At 42.5% G+C, this 19400-nt stretch overlaps 2 protein-coding genes across 4 annotated transcripts; both read left to right on the top strand.

The window, feature by feature from the left end:
• The first annotated feature begins 225 nt into the window (after positions 1–225).
• Positions 226–8696, top strand: LOC110975350 (ciliary microtubule inner protein 5-like). 3 transcript variants are annotated; one of them, XM_022227783.2, is made up of 4 exons: positions 226–704; positions 4677–4904; positions 5993–6032; positions 6790–8696. In XM_022227783.2, exons 1-4 carry the CDS (start codon positions 670–672, stop codon positions 6982–6984), a joined length of 498 nt encoding a protein of 165 aa, XP_022083475.2. In that variant the 5' UTR covers positions 226–669; the 3' UTR covers positions 6985–8696. The 3 variants fall into 3 exon arrangements, with proteins under 3 accessions (XP_022083475.2, XP_022083477.2, XP_086989490.1); XM_022227785.2 differs by having other exon boundaries at positions 228–704; positions 4728–4904; XM_087133364.1 differs by lacking the exon at positions 226–704 and having other exon boundaries at positions 2089–4904.
• A 2983-nt stretch (positions 8697–11679) lies between these two features.
• Positions 11680–19297, top strand: LOC110975348 (uronyl 2-sulfotransferase-like). The gene is made up of 3 exons (XM_022227768.2): positions 11680–12161; positions 12688–15934; positions 17484–19297. The coding sequence occupies exons 2-3, from the start codon at positions 15767–15769 to the stop codon at positions 18537–18539; spliced, it is 1224 nt and encodes a 407-aa protein (XP_022083460.2). The 5' UTR covers positions 11680–12161; positions 12688–15766; the 3' UTR covers positions 18540–19297.
• The last annotated feature ends 103 nt before the right edge of the window (positions 19298–19400 follow it).

The following is a 19400-nucleotide window of genomic DNA, read 5'->3' as shown; positions in this document are numbered from 1 at the left end:
CACAATTTTCATGAGTCGCATTCACTGGTTATTATAACCCAAATAAAACTGTATGCTGGTTAAAATGTAACTTAGCCAAACAAGGCAATGTCAAAATCCACTAAGGGGGCAAGTTACTGTGGAAACCCTATCAATCAGCTAAGCACGCAGTAGCACATCAAAAGTGCCCATTCCTTGAATAAACAGTAAACAGACCTCACAAAAGATGTCTTTATTCGCCTATTAAAACGATGACAGCTCTATCTACAACAAACTGTTTGCTGACCAGTCTGGTGATGGATACTCAGTATTGAAACTGGGAAGACCAGAAGAGTTTCGCCATTTCCAAAATGTTAACTTGAGAGAAAGGTTCACGTTTTGTTTAGTGTCGCGAAGGATTCAAGACCCTGTCAGAGCGATAAATACTTGATGAGTGGTCCTGCAAGTTTTATGAGTTACCCTAGACTCTTTCAGACAATAAAACTCTGATTCGAAACACGATCGTCTAATGGCCCTCTGCTGAACGTGAGATACATGTACAACCATACTATTTGTCGACACTAGTGCCATCGCTACATCTGCAACGTTTTACAAGTTCACCCGACATGTCATCATGTAGACCTCTGGGTGTTTCTGCATTTCAAAACTCTTCTTCTTCTAAACACGTCGTATAACTTCCGCAAGGCCGCCATGAATAACAAATTCACCTATTTTAGCAGCCAAGGGTAAGCTATGTATCTCTTTCCCCTTTAGTTATCTTGGCTATGCCTGGATTTTAGACATTCTCATCGACAGGACAATTTAACTCTTGCAACTATACAAAATGTACATGGGGGTTTCATGTAACATTATTCTGTACAACAGCATGCAGAAGCTGTCGAGAGATTGCGTGATCTACATCTTCTATCATTCCAGTTTGACTAGACCCGTAAGATACAGTTATGTCAGACAGTTCCTGTCTTTGAGTGACATGTTTTCCATAACAGCATCGGTCCATAACAGCAAAAGCACGTGCCAGCAGAATGTGGGATGTCTCAAAGTAAACTTCACAGGTAACATGCGTCGAGTGCACCTTATACTGAGAAGAACGTCTGAAACCAAGGCGTTACACGCATATTTGTTCCGACCGACTGCAGTACAACTAATCTTTCATCGCCTTGCGTGTGAACTTGTCCCAATTTCATATTTCTCCATGATCGAACCTTAGCCGCAACCCTCTGCTGCTGCTGGCATGTCAGTGCAGTCTCAATTAGGTATTAGTAGGCAGAAAGCAAGAATTCAAATTTATTCAGTTACGGAAGAAAGCACTCCTAACTACATCCATGCATCCTAGTGCATTGGTGGAGCCAAAGAAGGGCAGAGACAGTGACCTCTTCAAAGGTTTGGCTCTGCATGGAAATGTAAAGAGATAAGGGCGAATTTTGTGGGAGTATTTCATTTTCTTTTCCTCCCCAAAGCGTGAACATTTAGCCTTACCCCTCAGAAAGGCCCCCAAAAGTTACAGATGATTACCAATTTTTGCCCCCCCCAATTATTTTGGTTTCTGAATCTGCCCTTGCTCTGGTGTAATGTTTTGGCATTGAATTCTTTCTCTTTCAGGGAAGCCTATAACTACGAAAGCCCTGGAGTGCCGTCAAGTATATGTTTTAAAAACGTGATGTATATTTTTCCAGGTTTGTTTTCACGAAGTTTATTTGTTTCAGCTTCGTTTCTACGAGATATAGTTTCCCAAGTTCGTTTGTTCGGAATATATGTTCTCCAGTTCGTCCCAGTAAGATCTTTAGATAGAAACGTTGTTTGTACTTTTGGAAACAAATCGAATTTACGAGATACATTTTTCCAGGTTAGTGTTTAGGAGATTTTTTCAGTTTGCTTTTAAGAGTTATATTTTTTGAACGTTGTTTTTGTGAAAAATAAACTTGGAAAAAGTATCTGTCATAAAAAGCAAACTTCACAAAAATATGTCTCTTAAAAGCAACTTGCTTCTGAAAATACAAACAATGTTTCTTTAGAACGAACTGGAGAATGTATGCCTCGAACAAAAGAACTTTGGGAAAAATGTATCTCATAAAAAAGAAGTTGGAAAAAAACACATTTCCCCCTTGAAACAGACTTCAAAAAAATATACTTCACTTTTTGAAAACATATAGGTGAGGCCTACATGTATTTGATTGCATTACAGGGCTTTCGTAGATAACTGCCCCTGCGTGCGCATTTTTACAGCGTCGTTCGGTTGCCTCTCAAACAAAACACCAGGCCCCTTTGCAATCGATTACAGCTCCTGTTAACTCAATTTAAGAAACAACAAAACAACCCCCCCAAAAAAAAACCCCCCAATATATTGGGTTATATATGAATTTCTGATTAAAACATCCCCACAAACCAATACTATTAAATGTATATACCAAGCCGTTGTGTTAGAAAAGTGCCGACACTGACTGAGGCTATGAAGGAACAATAAGTGTTCTTACGTCAAACAGCCTTAGCCAGATGGGAAATGTCGTACAGCGCAGTCCACAGTGAATCGTGCTTCGACATGTTGTCGTCTGCTGTCAAATTAGTTATATTTCTTTCTAAAAAAAAATAGTCATGTGACGGTTGACTTCATTATTTTGCCAGAGGCAAATTGATTACATTTGAAACTCTTTTGTTCTTGGTCTTAGGACTTGCAAAGCATGGAAACCAATCATTTGATGCAGATATTCGTTTCATTCACTTCATCTCGGCACAAGTTGTTTTTGTTCGTCAATATTTATCTTAAAATGCACCTGTCACAGGCAAACACACTATGCTTGCTGTTTCCGTTATTTCCGTACTGCAGCGTGAGGTGTTCAGTGTCGTTCCGCGCGCCAACGATATTGAATGCGCATGAGTGGTATGGCCCGATTATGTTTGGCCGTCTCCAAGCAACAGCGCACGGTCTCAATTTGTTACCATCTGCGACAAAAGACCGTGTGCGGAGGTCAATGGGGGATTTCGAATGGGCCAAATAATACACTGAAGTACCACACCGATCGATACCATGAACGGTATGTAAATACATCGGCCAAAGTGCAACACAGCCGGATTGGGGGATTTTCCGGGGCCTGACGTGTCCTTGGAGCTTGTGTTATGGTTTGTGACAAACCAAAGAATTTCAGGCCGATTCCAAACCACTTAATTCACCCGAGAGGCTTTAGACCGCCCAGAACTATTGCTGAACGTCCCACTCGGGATCACAACTTGATGAGGGTCGTCCTTGGCCAAGATTATTTCATTCTGCATACCGTGAATTTCCGAAGAAATCAACTCAGCGCTGACAGAGGACTGACTAAGTAAATTCATCAAAACTCCCATGGACACTGATTCGGCAATTTTCTCTCTCGTCTGTTATCACGCCATATACCCAAATATCTTCTTCTGCAACGCGTATATTCCCATTGCGGACCGTCATCAGTTCGACCATGATGGAGGACTGAATACTACTCAGAGCCCGAGGCTGGCTGGCGGGTTGCTCAGCACCGTAAGAGATTGCAAATGGCACTCTGTTTGATCAGCGAAAGTTGATGGTGCGTTATCAACACTGCCGAATGTGGTGAATGTTTACTCAAATTATTTCACCAGCGGAGCTTGGGGACTGACACAGTGCCCGAGTAAGAAACCCCGACTGTCATCATTTTCGTTATAGCTGTTGAAAACGTCTCCAAGTCTCGTTGTAGCTGCCACGTCACGGATGGCAACTTAAAGGCAACTCCTTGTTTCTACCTCTATGCATGTACGTGTACTGGCTTATATGCAAAAGTCGTGGTCAATGTATCACTGAGTGACACTTGGCCCAGGGGGACAAGGGACAGCTAACCATGATCTAACATTCCTTCGAATGGCCTTCTCAACCCAGCCAACTTGAGGTTTATTGGGATATAATTTCTTCGCTTACAACTCAAAGCTCGAAGACACTTTTCAGGTAAAACAGCGGAGTTTGGGAAGGCTTATTGCTCTGCGTTTTCTGGTGAATCTATTCATCACAGCTACGTCAAAGAATCGGCATCCTTATGTGCATCGGAGAGTCGTTTTAAGCCCTGACGATCAGTGTCAAAAGTGTCCCGGTCTTACATAGAGTTACAATTCCACAAGTCGGAACAGCAGTAGCCCTTCGTTGCATGGCGTGTTAGGCCCAGGGAGGTGTGGAATTCCAGCGTTTTGTGCATGCAGACTTCAACAGGTCAATTGCCGAATATAAATACATGTATAAGTGGAAAAGCTGCATTTACCGCACGTCCATCGGAGACGCCAAATCGACGCCCTGAAAATCTCTAGTGAGATGATGCTCTAAATGGTCGTTGAAAGCTTTATCAACAAACGTAAAACAATAATCCTGCTGTCGCCAACAGACGTGGTATTTTGAACAGTCATCATCCTGACAGTGTTTCACCGCTGCACGGAGGCATTTTCTATTCCTTCACACTGTGACTTCAGAGGATTTGAAATGGAACATAAGTTGTGACTTAACTGTGCTACTCATGCACATGACTTCGATATTGTAAATCAGTCCTGTGCATATTTGATCTGAAAAACAACTCCGATTGGCTTCACTCGAATGATCAAAAGTTCTTTATGTGTATGCCCTTAGCTCATTGTACGTTGTATTTTACTGTGAATTTCTGTCGTTGAGAAACTTACAAGATAATAATAAACTTTGATATGTCGAAACAATACAGTGATAGGGCCACATCGGCCGGCTATCGGCTTCCTCTCCCCCGTGTTTCCAGTGCCTACCACAAGAAATGCGTGCCCGCGGAGAGAGAACGACCGTCGGGGAGCCGCTCCGCCCCGCCGCCGGTCACCAAGAATTACTCGGATGTCGACTACCGGGAGTGTGACCATGTGACGGGCGACCGGATCTGGCGGGAGTCGGTGGGCCGGGAGAAGAACGGCGTGAAAAAGTGGTAAATATGTTAATGGCAGCACCACTTACTCAAAAAAATTGTAACTCCCTCTGTTTGGGACCTTTTCCCCCATCTGATGTTAGCCCGTAAGCTCTAAATCAACGCGGAGCAACAGCTCCAGAGTTGGCCATCCGCAGAAACTTTGAACAGACTGTAATTGCCACAATGGCTTTCCTGTCTATGCTTATTCATGCACTTATGTTGGCCTTGGTACTGTTTCTCGTGTTCTGTCCGGATTCTGGACACATCTTAAAAGTTATTAAAAAATTTCCACGACTAATGACGAATTGAAGTTTTTCGATTGTAGCAAGGTCAGAAGTACTCAACAGAATCCCGTTTATTGGTACTCATTTGATCTCAGAAGTTTAAAATTCAGTAAGAAGTCATTTTATAAAACGTACAACAAATGGACATTATTGGGGCTCGCTGAAAAAAGCAATAAAATAAAGGACGGTACATACTACAACCGAGCTCCAAAGTGACGCAAAATTACCATCACAAAACATTTGCAGCGAAATACACTCGAGTTGAATGTGTTCAACTTTTGCGAATTAAATTCGATCCGACGTCACAAAATAGAGTTTGTGTTCGTTTGCAGATCGCGTATTTGAATGATTGCAGACAGTCAAGAGTGGATTTGAGTAAAGTGCTGAAGACGCCAAAGTAAAGAAGGAGCGTAACTTGGAGCCACGCCCCTCTTTATTCTCACCCACACCTCAGCTGAGCTTACATGTAGCCGGTCATCCCCGCGCCACTCTCGATTTAGTCTATAAAAGACAGTATACATGTACTGTACATGTACATGTACATGTACATGTACATGTACATGTACATGCACACGTGTTACTCTTTCAGTCATTCCCGTACCCTGTCCAAATGCACACTAGCCCAGTATTAAAAGAAGTAGGGTGTAACTGTGACAAAAATCTGGTATTCATTTTTACCTTGAAAAAAGAGAGACTATTTCTAGGAATTGGTAACTTTAACTTTTATGGCAAGTCTTAAGTCTCATTTCCGCGCCCTATTTTTTTTTTTCATACTCGCGTGCTTTAGATACAAATTTCTTTCCTTCTCATTTCCAACTGTAGGGAAGAAGGCTGGGGATTTCTGAAAGACTACGATCAAAAGGTAAGTGCGTGACAACCTTGAACTTACAGGTGAAATGCATGACTTGTTATCAAGCTCAGTCCAGTTGTTCCTTTTTTCACCATTTACACGAGCGAGTAAACCGTACTCAGAGGTGGGAATGGTTGCCATAAGTATTCAAATGATGATGATACCAATCACAAAAACCATCATTTCTTCATTTTCTGTTTGTCGACGGGAAAGGTCCAGATAATATAAAGAATACTCACTGAACGTTCGTGAAAATAATCGTAAATGAAATGGTCTAAAGTTACTGAAGAGCAGTTAACTACTCTGACCGTTTACCATAGTGACAGTGAACAAATAGGGTTTAATATGCTGGTTAAAGTTTATCAAATTCGCTTTACACATTTACGCGAGTGATTAAAATGGCAGCTCAAATATTGCACATTAGGGTCCGTCAATAGTACTGTTTGCTAAGGGTCACTTCAATCCTTCCATGGCGACCTGTTCGTACCAGTGTCCTGGATTGAAACCAGTGCATGGCAGTGAAACGTAGCACATGTCCACAGAAACACAAGTTAGCTTTGTCTCTTACAAAACATCAGCTTCACAGGCCACTGAGGCTATTCGGTCTACATGAATATGTATTTACTAGCTCGCGACCTTTTATTCGCGCGGCCCTTTCTTGTTAGCACCTTGGGTAGATCATCGGCATCCGCCCAAGCTGATGGAACAAAAACGGCTCCTTTGGCCTCTCGTTTTTTGAACTTCCCGTGTGTTTCGTTTTGAAAACCAGGGGAACTTGAAGGAGAAAGAAGAGCTCCCGGAAAACCTGACCCGCTTCTCTGCGACGGTTCCCAACACGGCCAACCAGGTCCTGGGTCACCGGCAGGCCACGGGGGCAGCCGCGGCCATGGTCCAACTCCAACACCAGCTCAGCATCGGCCACCAGAAAAAGCACCACAAAGAGCTCGTGTACGGGGCCGATTGATGGAGGCCCCTCAGCTGCCATTGTTATTGGAAGAGCAGACCGACCCGATAGCTGCCCGTTTGTGACAGTCTCTGAAGATGCGTGCACTATACGCTCGAGTATCAGCACTCATCCGATCAGTTTTCACAGAAAGCGAGTGTCGTTTATCTCATGGCGACTTGACATACACCCTGAATACCCCATATTTGTCCAATGTTCGAACTGTTTGTGATTACGCGGAGACAGCTGTATTAACGTTACTTACATGTTAGCCCAAGATAGTGCCAGTATTTTTGGAATATTAATTTTTTTTAGTAACCAGACCTTTTCTAGTTTGGACCGAAGTAATTTATGGGTGGGAAACAATGGATAACATTAGCAATACATCAGTGGCGTAGCCAGGGGGGCTGAAGGAATATGCCCCCTCCCCCCTCAAACAAAACTCTTAGTGCCACTCAGGTGCCCCCCCCCCGAGAAAAACGGAAGAATGGATATTGAACAAGGCTAACATAAACTTGCCCCAAAAACCACAACACTGAAAACTGGTGCCCTCCCATAAGCTGCTGGTGCCCCCTTTGTTCCCCTAGTAAAATTCTAGCTACGCCACTGCACTCACTACATGAATAACACTGGACTGTCATAAACATTCCTTGCTTTAAAAGCACCCTGGCTCTCTTTTTAAACTGAACAATATTGGAGCAGTTGTGTCTGTGTTCTTTTGTTGTGGGCATAAATCCTAGCAGTACCAGAATTTAGGCTGAATAGACATCATGGCGTTAGACATGATCATTCAACGACCATAGAACGTGCACCTTGCACGCATTTCCAAATATAAACATAAATAGCAGCAGACGGGCAAAAGTCAGACGTCACACATTATCACACTTTTGACAAATTCACAAAAGAAGACTGGATTCTTTTTCGCGCCCAGTTCCCTCACCACGGAACCTTGCAGTTGGATATGATTCACACACAATTCATGTGCGGGTCCAAAGAACAGATTGCAGAAATACACTCGGTCCAGTGAACAAATATCCAGGTTGGGTGCCCCAAATTGCCTTGGTGTCCTTCTGCCCACCTGCAGAACCAATGATGTTTGCATGCAGACTGTGGCTGTACACATCAAAATGTGGTATTCAGGGCTGGTTGCCAATACGTACCGTACAGCATAACGCTCTGTGTAGAGGCTTTGCTTGGCAGCCATCTTGCAAGGCAGTTCTGTTACACAGAAAAACCTCCTTTGTGCACAACCCGTGGAATAAAAAACACTGGCCTGCAAGTTGACAGCCATGCAAACCCTCTATACCACATCTTTGAGTACTAAGGAAGAATGTCGCGCGATAGGTAAATAATTTGTGGTTAAAGATACAGGAGATTTTTTTTTACACATTTCAAGACTGGGTGTTGAATGTCAAGTAAACCCATGGGCAGGGCATGGCTCCAAAGGTGGCGCCCAATAACCCACAGAGCCCCTGGTCTCTACGCGAAATGCAGTATCAGTAACAAAAGACCCTGTCTGGTGTAGATTTTATAGAGACATGTACATGTATAATTATAAATCAAGGCATTATTCAATAACTTATGTGCCGAGGACTTTGGATCCAACGAACGCTATACATGTATCGTTTCTCGAGTGCAAGTCCTGTACGTGATGTTTGTACAAAGAAATTGATAATGATAATGTGTACACGTACTGATGCATGTACTATAATAAAGTGATATGGCTGACAAAATTTCCAGGTCTACTTACTGACTCATATTTGTTTTTCCAAATCTATGTTTTTCTCCGCATTGGAGATTTGTATTATAATATATATCGTGTCAAAGTATGATTAGCCTAAGTAATGGTTCTATGTTTCGCTCGTTTAGGTACTTGAATCGTTATTTTTACTTTCTGAATGCTTAGTCGGTCTTTGTCCTAGTTATTCAGTTTGGGTCTTTAGTGAGTTTTTGGCAGTACTCATAGCCAGTGACTGATATTAAACTAGACTTGGAATTAAAGTGTAACTGCAATGAATTTTTCTTAGAAACTGTGAGACACAATTTTTCTTCAACTTTGTATTCATCTTCAATGTATGTGTATGAAAACTCTTTGATTTTCCTATTTGGCTAAAGATACTGAAAAGTGTACTGTCATGCTTTTAAGCAATTAAAATCATCAACTGGTGGTGCTGTTGCTGTGACGTCATCGAGGGAAGACACTAGTCTGTGCATAGGGTTTTCTGTTCAAATTGCGAACCGAGAATTTACTTACTGAAAAACATTTCTGAGAAAGGGATTGATGCTTGCTTACAGCTATGCACATAAACAACAATGAATCAGCAAAGAAAGGAAAACTTCAGTCCAGGAAAATCTACAAAAACGCAGGACTTTTTTGTACAGACCAATTTAACATTGATGCTTCATCCTAAGATGACATCACAGTTTTGCTCATGAATATGGAGATATTCATGAGCATCGAAACTAAAATGGCGGTAAAATACCCTTCGAAACACATGTAATGAAACAAACGTCGAAAATAAGGTCAACTAAGACATAAAGGTGCATTTTGGAGGTTTCTATTCAAGAAATTGATGCAGCAACCCTTTAAGGTGTTACATGGACGGTGTAGCTTTAGTTTGCCTCCATCAGCAGATCTAACCACCGTGTCGCGTTACGCCTTGCCTTGACGGTGAACCCCCTCCCCCCATATAGAGCCAACCGACCAGTCGACTGTACAGTCCCTGTACAACGCTGTGGAAAACCTCTTTGGGCAGGCGTGGCAATTATGTGCGGCGCTGGACAGTTGTCAGAGGCCACGACAGGATTCAAGTCTTGTGTTAAAATAATTCCAGATTTGTTATAGAATGTGGTCCACAATCATATAACACTGCCAGTGTTTGGGAAATTATAAAATATAATTGAATGAAATATACCGCACGCCTGGCACAAGTTTACGGGAATGGCCCAAGCAAAAGCAAGATTAGCAACTTTGATTCCTATTGGCCAGCGATCGAGAAAAAAAATGCGTAACAGCAAACGTTTGATTAAATTAACACTGACGGATGACTCACACAGCTCTGGCAATTCACAGAGCTGCATATGTAGAGAGAGTTGCGCAAATCTCAGACTTTGGAACCACTTAATTGTTCGTGTGCACTGACGCATAATCCACCATTTTGGTTCTAACAAGTGAGACACTCATGTCGCAGCTCTCTTTCTCCCGGTCTATGCGTATCCCTAAAGGAGAACATGAATTTCATTTGAAAAAATCTTTTACGATTTTTCTGTGGCTTATTTCTGTAAAAAAAGAAAAGATTTACAATATACTAAAAGTCTAAACACTTTTTGGGGTCCCAATTTTTTGATCTGAAGGTCATTTTGTGAGGGACTAGGATGACCTGTCGTACGATACTATGGCGGCGAAATCGTATACCGTCAACTTTGAAGGCATTAGCCTTTTGTGGCAGACACATTAGAGGGCGCTATTTTAAGTTTGCAAGTTTGAAGTAAACACAGAATCTTTCACCCAATAGAGTTACATTTAAAAAAAAGCTGTACCCGTATCAATAGCGCCCTCCTGTTGTGTCCGCCATACCTCAATAACTAATGGGTATCACCAGAGGGAGGTATTATCCATTATAATAGACCAATAAAATTGTGAAAAAAGGCTAGTGAAAGATCCCTTACATTGTGAACAGCACTATGGTGATTGTATATCAGTAATAAATCTGCCATATCAACGATGATTAACCTACTTCAAAATATCAGGATCACTAGTTTCTCCGGTGTTCAAGAAACACATCAAATAAAAGCTTATTTCCTCATCTTTCTTTTTCTATTCTTTTTCTATTTGTTTGTTGAGTTTAACCAATGACCGGAAGATATTTCAATTCCACAATCATCACCCCTAGTCGTGCGCCTGAGGCCCATCGCCATTTTGAAAATTGATGCCTACACTTCCTCACAAAATAGAGCTCTTTTGAAAGCTCCGTTTTGTTACATTTATCAGAAATACAAGGCAGCAGTCCCGTTGTTGGCTTCCAACCTAGTGTTCTACAAAACTAGTTCATGGACCACAAAATGCTCGTATAGAACAGAATTTCGGAGTATGCAAATTCTAACTCAGTCAATACGTAAGCAATGTAGGGCTATTCCTCCATGACTATACGTAGTAGCACGCAACCCATATGTTGTTTTTTCAAATATTATGGTCTTGTCACTAATATACCTGTAGATTTATCTATGCTTGTTCATTATTAGCGTAAATTTGTGCCGTGAGTGTGGGGGGTGCTGGGGGATGACTTACCTGGCCATGGAAATTTGAAAAGTGTGAGGTGCTCACACCATAAGATGATACAGGAAGCCCGTAGGCGGCGATGTCCATGATGCAGATGTACTTCTGTAATATGAATCACTTTCCAATCTTAAATCAGAAGGGCATATTTATGGCTTATTGTTCTCCTTTTTAGAGCTATTCAACACGTTTTGTTTGATCTTAAAAATCCATCCGCCTTATTTTTTTCTCACCTCGAAAAAGGATTCAATAGCCCATCCCTCTTCTCATCAAAACTGGAGGGATTATAAACCCCCCATCCCCCGGGATTTACGCCCATGTTGTGCCAAATACATGTAATGGGTTACTGACTATTTGCACCTGAACATAGATGTTACTTTAAGACATGCAGCATTACAGGTATAATGTGAACATATTAAAGAGCATTATAATGCGCCTGCTCTGACGCGTGCTGTGCACGTACATGTATACGGATAACTTGGGCCGCCATAAATAAGTCTTAGTTTACTACGGTAGGCCTACTGCCTTGCTTCCATGATGTTTCAGTTTGATTGTCACTTCAGCGAGCAGCCACAATGTTCTGGCTCCTTACAACCTCCAAAGCTTTGTTGGAAAATAAAGCACGCTTAGAAAGCTTCGTATCAAAGCCAGCGCCCTATCTTCGCCGTCCAGTGAGGCTATGATTGTTCCGTACGTCGCCACGATCAACAGTGAGCCTGTTGTCCAGAGAAGCAACTACATCAAGAAAAAAATGAAACTTGGAAGTAGAATTTTCGCGTTGGTTCTTATCTGTCTTGCCGGGCTTGCCGTCTATGTCCTAACGAGAAGCGAACCCTATGATCGGAGCAGGCTGCAGGAAAAGCTCGACCGAGAAAACAGAGGCAATGAACCGCAGAAACTCGAGAATGAAAGCAAGTTTCAGGTGAGTTGAGCACATTAGACAAATTCACGATTCAACTTGTGCTATGGGCGGTAAGCGAAGAAGACGCATGCATTCACACCAAAACTTCCGCGCTATGCAGATACATTAAAGAACTCCCATCATCGATGAAGCTAAGTACTTGTATCAAATTTAAGCAAAGTTGTAACTTGAAGTTAAGATTCAAATCCAAAATTGTCTTTTATAATCACTCGCACTTCCCTACAAACCTACCACGACTGTTTCTTCCCAATTTCCCCCAATGGAAAATTCTGATAGGCCTATGTAGACCAAATGGTATTTACTTTCCTCATCAAGATTGTAAACAACTAACAGTGCAGTCAAATCCTACTTACATGCATATGGGAAAATCATGTCTTTTTTCAAGAATACGGGTCGTGACTGAAAGCACATCTGCAGCGAATAAAAATTGACTTAATGCCATCGGGAGTGTGCTGCTTTTTTCTTCCAAATTTTGAGCTCAAAGAACTTCAACTTCACATCAATAATTCCACGGCCTATTTTGCAGAGTACTTCGGCTTCTCCCGCCAAGGTGAAAGACAAGTTACATCCCTTGCAGTCACCCACAGAACCAGACCATTTGGCCAACAACAGAAGACCCAGACCTACTCGCGAGTACGTCACGGACGACGGTGTGTACGACTACGGAGCAAAACAGAACGACGGAGAAGTAAGTGACAGTCATCACAACCCCGATGACAAACAGGACCAGAAGGACGCTCCGTGACCCCCTCAGCACTGACCGAATGTTGGGTTGTGACCTTTTCAATGAGTCTTCCGGCAGGGCATCTTGCACCAGCTTGATGGTTAAGTGACGAACTATGAACCCGTGTCCTGTCTATGACCAACTGAGCAACTCGGTCTTTAGTTTGATCGTCCTCCCGCTAACTAAAGTACAGTCTTGATCAAGGCGTCGGACCTGTCTTATTGTTAATTTAATTGACCCGCCGGTGGTTAAAAAAGGGAAGGAACATCTCCGAAAAGTTCTCCAGTAGCGTAAGAACCCGCTCAGTGCATGCAGTGTGCGTGGATGTTATCTTGTGTGCATGACTTGCCTGGTGTACCCATGCATGCAAGCGGTCCAGACAAACTCAAAAAACCATGCTTGCGCTTGTCACCATTAATTTAAAGACGAGGCCGTGGGACTTTCCGGTGAAGTGACGCTGCATTCGTCTATATTAGTTTCGGTTCTAGCGTGGACCCATAGGCGCGGATCCACAGGGGTGCAGAATGTGAGAAGAGAAAGTTTCCCGGAAGAGGTAATTATACTGATTAAAGATGATGTAATAGCCCATTGTTGGTTTCCGGAATTAAAATGGAAAGGGTTATAGTTTCCATTTAAAGGTCCATTCATACTTCAGGTGAATGCGCAATCTGAAAGGAATTCGACATCACGAAAGATTTGCAGTGAAAATCGCTTACGTTTGCGAATTCGCAAAGAAAAACCTTACATTTTTAATTATAATGCATAAATGTCTGACCTTGGGGAATTTACATTTCATTCAAATTTTAAAATTTGCCTGTCTTGAAATTCTTTGTGATGACTAGAACTCATTTATCTTTCAGTTTTGATTGAAACTTCATATAAATTTGATTATATTTGTTTAAGATCTTGGACCGCTGCCTGTGGAACCAACACATATTTTTACCAGTCTGTCGTGACTCCTCTTTCTGCATGTGAAGAACAAACAAATAAACTAAAATTCAAAGATTTCAAATAGAAAAGCTAGACTTTCCAGGGCTTTTCCTTTCTGAGAAAAATGAGCAGTTATACACTTGGGCACTGAGTGCCGGCTGCGTGCCGATGAGTGGGTATAAAGAGACCAAAATTCTAACATTTCCTGATCGTGCAAATTCTAAAAGCGGGAAGTGGGACACCACATTCCTTTGTGGGCATATTCCACGATACAAGTCTTGGCCCAAGACGTCAGTGATCGATATTTGTTTAATTTCTGTTGAAGAGCGCCCCCGCTTAACTAGTTTTTACTTAGTGCGAGCTGGCGCACAGTCTAATCATGAATCGTTAGGAGGTGCACTATGCACGGTGTCCGCTATCAAGCACTAACGTCTTGAGACCAAGACTACCATAATAGGTGCATACGTAAATTTCCCGCTCAAGCTCCTCAAAACGTCTTTTTCAAGCGTTTTGGCTGTCGGAAAGTTCGGCACCAATATGGAGTGGGGTGGGGGGTCATTAGGCCCACCCTCCTGTCCAAAAGTGTTTGAGGAGCATATGGTATCCTTCCAAAGATGGGAGCCATTTCTCATTACCGCCATTTTTGTCTTTTCTTGATGTTGGTTCAAAAACGGGGTGGGGAAAATTCGATGGTCCATCTCACTGTTTATAAACTTCGGGGTACATCTCCATGGAAATTTCTTTGCAGCTGCTCATCAGAAACCCAGGGAATATCGCCATAACGATTGGTCATGTCAAAACCAGCACTTCTTCAAAGAGGAGATTAAATTCGCAGTTATCCACTGGGTCTAATCCCTTGTCTAATGCCTTGGATTCTTTACTTCAGGACTTAACTCAGAAATCGGTACTTGGCACTTTTCAGTACACAGAACGACCACAGACGCCGTGACCATTCCGTGACAGTCATACTCAACAAATTAGCCTTAACGTAAAAGTGTACCTGAAGTTATTTTGGCGCTGAGCGGGCCTATGGTGTTGAAAGACCGAATGATAACTATTTTGTGTTTTGCAACAAGCAAGATCAAGATGTGGTATATGACAAGACTTCGACGGACGACTTTTAGACTGGTATCAAAGCTAGAAACAGAAACAGTAATAGGCCCGGCTTAATGAAGGTGATGTATAAATTACACGAAATGAATCCTTTAAAATACACCCTATTCAGAACATTTTTTCTTAAAAAATGAAAACACAATTCTAAATTGTTGTTTCGAATTAAAATTCTTGAAAAAGGTTTGAGGAACCCAGGCGCGGAGCAAAGTAAGTGCACCAATACCATTGTAAACAATGTATGGAATTTACAATGTTTCATCGTCATTTCTGCTTGTCCACAAAAATGAGACATTAAAAAAATCTCCGGCTGCCCCCCCCCGAAAAATGTCTGGATCCATCCCTGGAACCATTCGAAAATTGTTTGGAATTTGTGCTTTGGACACTGCTGTCGCTGTGCTATATCGATAACAAGGTTTCAGTCCTTTGGTGTCGAAGAGCTAGGTGCATTATACTCATCGATTTCAGCAGACAAAAGCACAGGCCAAAGCTGCCGTCATACACAATAACTCGCCGGTGTAACGAGAATCAGTTGTTTCTAAGCTCCGAGGTCCCACGCCGCACGCAAGACGGGGATGTGCGAGTCCCCGGCGATTCTTTCTTCGGCTGTGAGAATACTAAGTGCTTCGGTATTTTTCAGTTCATTCAAAGTTGTTTTCAAAACAGCGACGGCAAGCGGACTAGGCTGACACACAGTCGGTTCTGAGGAGACAGAAAGGAACTGAACCTACTTCACGCGTCAGGGATTCTACTTAAGCTGTGCGTCTTCGTAAGGTGTATGGCAGACAATGGTGTTTAATACAACACCCTTTCTAATAGTGAAAACCCTTCAGAGTTTGCGATGAGGTGTACCACGCGTCTGGTCCTGGTGGCTTCTCTGCTGGCTGTAGCCTTGATCGTTCATGTCTTCATCAGCAAGCACTTAGGTGCCGGAGACAGGAGCAAGCCGCTAGAGAGACAGCTGCACAAGGCAGACCGTAGTGAGGGTGGACATACGGCACAGACTCACGTAAGTAACGCTCGAACCTTAGTACATGGAGAATATAAAAATATGTAAGCGAAAATTTGGGGGCAATGATGACACTTCGGCCCTTCAATTTAATCTGTGCATTACGTGGTGGTTCTTCCATACAAGGGTGGAGCATGGGGTATTGTCTTCCATTTTTTTAAGAATAATGGAAGAAAGACGATTCTTGTGTCTATTTGATTTGCATTTCTTCTAAAATCTGCTAAATGCAACTCAAATTACAGTTAATCGCTTCTGGGTAAATCATCTTTTCACTTTACTGGCAAACACTTGCTAATTAATTTAGACAGATGTTATCAACAGGAAAACTCCACGAGTGGAGATTACTTAATTTCTTACTGGACGGGCGTGAAGTAGACCCCGGTATGTATTACTCACGTTCACCCAAGTTAATCCAACAGTTGGGTCCATGTTAATCCAAATCAATCCTTTTGTTGCCCATGTTTATCCAGTTGTTGCGCGCTAACCCTCTTGTCACTAGCGATAATCCCTGATGCCCCGCTCCTTGGAGTTTTTCCCACAACGGAATCAGTCAATTTGAAATTGTGGATATACATGCGTATACTGCAACATTATATAACTGAGACATTAGAGGCGGAACACATCGTTAGAAAAATTACATATTACTTTCAGGTCATTTACTTTACTTCATTTTGAAAAAAACATATTTGAGCTAAACTGTAGAATTCCAAGCATAGCAAATTGGGAACTGCGTTATTTATCTGGGAGCTCACCCTACAATGGTGGTTCTCCCTTTGTCCAAAAATCCATCTTGTGCTCACTTCGCTTCCAGTGACATGGTAACCTTGCTAACACCTAATCCTTTTGATCCTTTGAAAGTAAGTTACATCTGTCAAAACGAGACAAGTTTTGGCCTTGTTGTATTCAAAATATAAAGCCTCAGCAAGTGTGCGATATAACAAACAAAACCGAGCACACTGTAGGGTTCTCACTTTTTTTTCATTGAAATGAAAGATTAATAAGTCTGCGAAATGTCAGCCGCTTTTATTGATTAATTGAGGTAAGCGCCGGAACAGAATCCAAGGCGCCGTGCAGATATCAATAACTTATCTGCGGGTTACATGAAGTTGTTTTATCTCGTTATTGATGGTGTTATCAGTGATCTCAAGAACAGATATTCGAATCGAGAAAGAAATGCAACAATGTTTGCAACGTGTGTTTGTGCATTATCAAAAATCAGTACTTCTTGCGATGAGTCACCCCCATTAGAGCGTTTTCTATCACTTGACAACTGTCTAATTATTAACCACGTTTGATCTTTGGATGGTGTCCGTGGATATTATAACATGCGACTTTTTTCTTCGAAATGCCTGCCTGTGGAAATTTCAGTGGGGTCGGATTCATAGATTTTCTGACGTTTTGAGATGAAACTAAAGTGTGTTTTTTTGTCATGCAGACGGACACATACAAAGACACTAGCATCCACCTAAATCGGCAGCCTTGTGTTTCTATTTACCAGTGAATGCCATACATGCATATTCAATTTCGGAAGGTGACTGGTTTGTCGCAGGTTAAGACTGCAGAGAGTGAAAAAAGAGGAGTAACTCAACCCAAGATTGACCGCCGGCCGAATACAGATGGCGAGCTGGAGCAGGAGACTATACGGACAGAGGACAAGCAACCGGTACAAGCCGACCAATCCGTGAGCGAAGAAAAAGTTGCAGACGAACTGCATGTCCTGTACCGGAAGTTGCGTACTGACCCAGCAGCCGTTACTAAGGATTTGATGCTGGCCCAGAAACTCACTTTCATAAGAATAGCAATGTGTGGAAGCCAGTCGCTCATCAACCCCATGGCAACGGTCGGCAAGAGAAACATCCCTTCCCTCATCTTGACGATGGTGCCTGACAACATTACCAAATCGAGAGGCGAGGCACACCCCTACACAGAGAAGCTCATTTTTGAGTATTTGTACCGTTACCCAATTCCTTACCTGAGTGTCGGTGGTCATCGGTATGTCAACTTCCGAAAGTACGGAGACTTTCAGCCCATTTCATTCACCGTCTTCGCAGACCCCGTGGAGCGGTTCACCAAGATGTTCTACCTGATCCGGAAATTGTACATCATGAACAAGCGAAAGGGAATCCAATCGGCTGACAACTTGAGGCTGGGCCCTAAAGCGAGGAACACCACATTGCAGAGATGTGCCACGCTGCTGGACAAAAGCAGGAACGACGCCAGGCAGAGCCGGGCGATCCAGCGGAAGTACTGCGGCTTCGAGCTGTCGTCCCTCGCCCTGGTCATGTGCGGGGAGGACAAGCGGTGCAGCCGGCACGACGCCACCAACTACACCCTGCAAGAGGCACTGCGGAACCTGGACGATTTCCTGGTGGTGGGCTTCGCCGACGACCTCGACAACACCGTTCGGGTCATGGAGAGACTTCTCCCCCTCTACCTGAGGGGCTACAGGCAGGAATTCGTGGACCAATTCCAGACAACGGAAAAGAAGATACATTCACTGGAAGTCACCAACAAGCTACGGCGCTTTTTGGAGACAGATTACGTGCTGTACGATGAAGCGAGGAAACGCTTTGGAAAGCTGAAAAAGGAAGTGAATATTGGCTGAATTCCGGTTGTCTGAACTGTAAGGAGTGATGAATTTGTGTTCAGTTTACCTCCGTTTTGTTTCGTTTCAGACTGACATTAAGACGTACAATATCGTTTGAAATCAGCCATGCTGGCGTGTGTTGAATTTTCTTAAGCAGCCACGGGGCAATTCCTAGCAGAAAGGGTTTTTCAAAAAAAAAAAAACCAACTAAAGTTTTGGTAATATGTCGGAACAGTGTGACTACAGTTCCATTTCTGTTGGGATCACCTAGAGTTAATTATGATTCGAGGATTGTTCCATGACAGTTTGACTGGATGCATCGTTGATTGATTTCTGGGTGACCGGCACTGACGGAATCGAAGGATTCATCATTGATTAGCTTATGAGTGACTCTTTGCAATGATTGGTTTGTTGATTAATATATTCACGATTCATTTGATTGAAAATGCCATTGGGTATCTATGTTTAAGTTTGATAAGGCCTTATTGACACTAATTCTGTTCATTAGACTTTAAATTTAGACAATTAGAACCATGCTGTTACTAAAGGTAAGAGAATCGTCACCAATGGTGTCGGTCGTGTGGAAAGCGTTCTTATTTACACTGCATACTTTTAATTATCAGCAAACCTTTGACATGTTTTTGAGGTTATTTAAGAAATGTGTAAATGCTTAAAGCCTTTTGCCTTGAATCATATGGCTCCAAAAATTTAAGGTTTAGGCTGTAATCTAGGGCCACGAGGTGACCACCAGCATTAAACTTTAAAGTTCTGATCGATGAAGACTGCTACTGTTATGGGTGCCACTGGTTCTAACACTTCACATAATTTTTTTGTTACCTCTGAGAATATTTCAGTTCATTTTCCCAATCAAACCATAAC

This window comes from Acanthaster planci, linkage group LG02, assembly GCF_054643075.1.
Source record: "Acanthaster planci isolate LZ-2023a linkage group LG02, COTS_SCS, whole genome shotgun sequence".
In the NCBI taxonomy this organism is placed as follows: domain Eukaryota; kingdom Metazoa; phylum Echinodermata; class Asteroidea; order Valvatida; family Acanthasteridae; genus Acanthaster; species Acanthaster planci.
The sequence above is the reverse complement of the archived record's forward strand: the minus strand, read 5'-3'. Positions and strand labels throughout refer to the sequence as shown.

Excerpts from the sequence above, each read along its gene's own strand:
- LOC110975350 (XM_022227783.2), top strand. The coding sequence starts at position 670 with ATGAATAACAAATTCACCTATTTTAGCAGCCAAGG. Across the intron at positions 4,905-5,992 it reads AAGAACGGCGTGAAAAAGTG|GGAAGAAGGCTGGGGATTTC; the intron begins GTAAATATGTTA and ends TTCCAACTGTAG. Across the intron at positions 6,033-6,789 it reads TGAAAGACTACGATCAAAAG|GGGAACTTGAAGGAGAAAGA; the intron begins GTAAGTGCGTGA and ends TTTGAAAACCAG.
- LOC110975348 (XM_022227768.2), top strand. The coding sequence starts at position 15,767 with ATGAGGTGTACCACGCGTCTGGTCCTGGTGGCTTCTCTGCTGGCTGTA. Across the intron at positions 15,935-17,483 it reads GACATACGGCACAGACTCAC|GTTAAGACTGCAGAGAGTGA; the intron begins GTAAGTAACGCT and ends GGTTTGTCGCAG.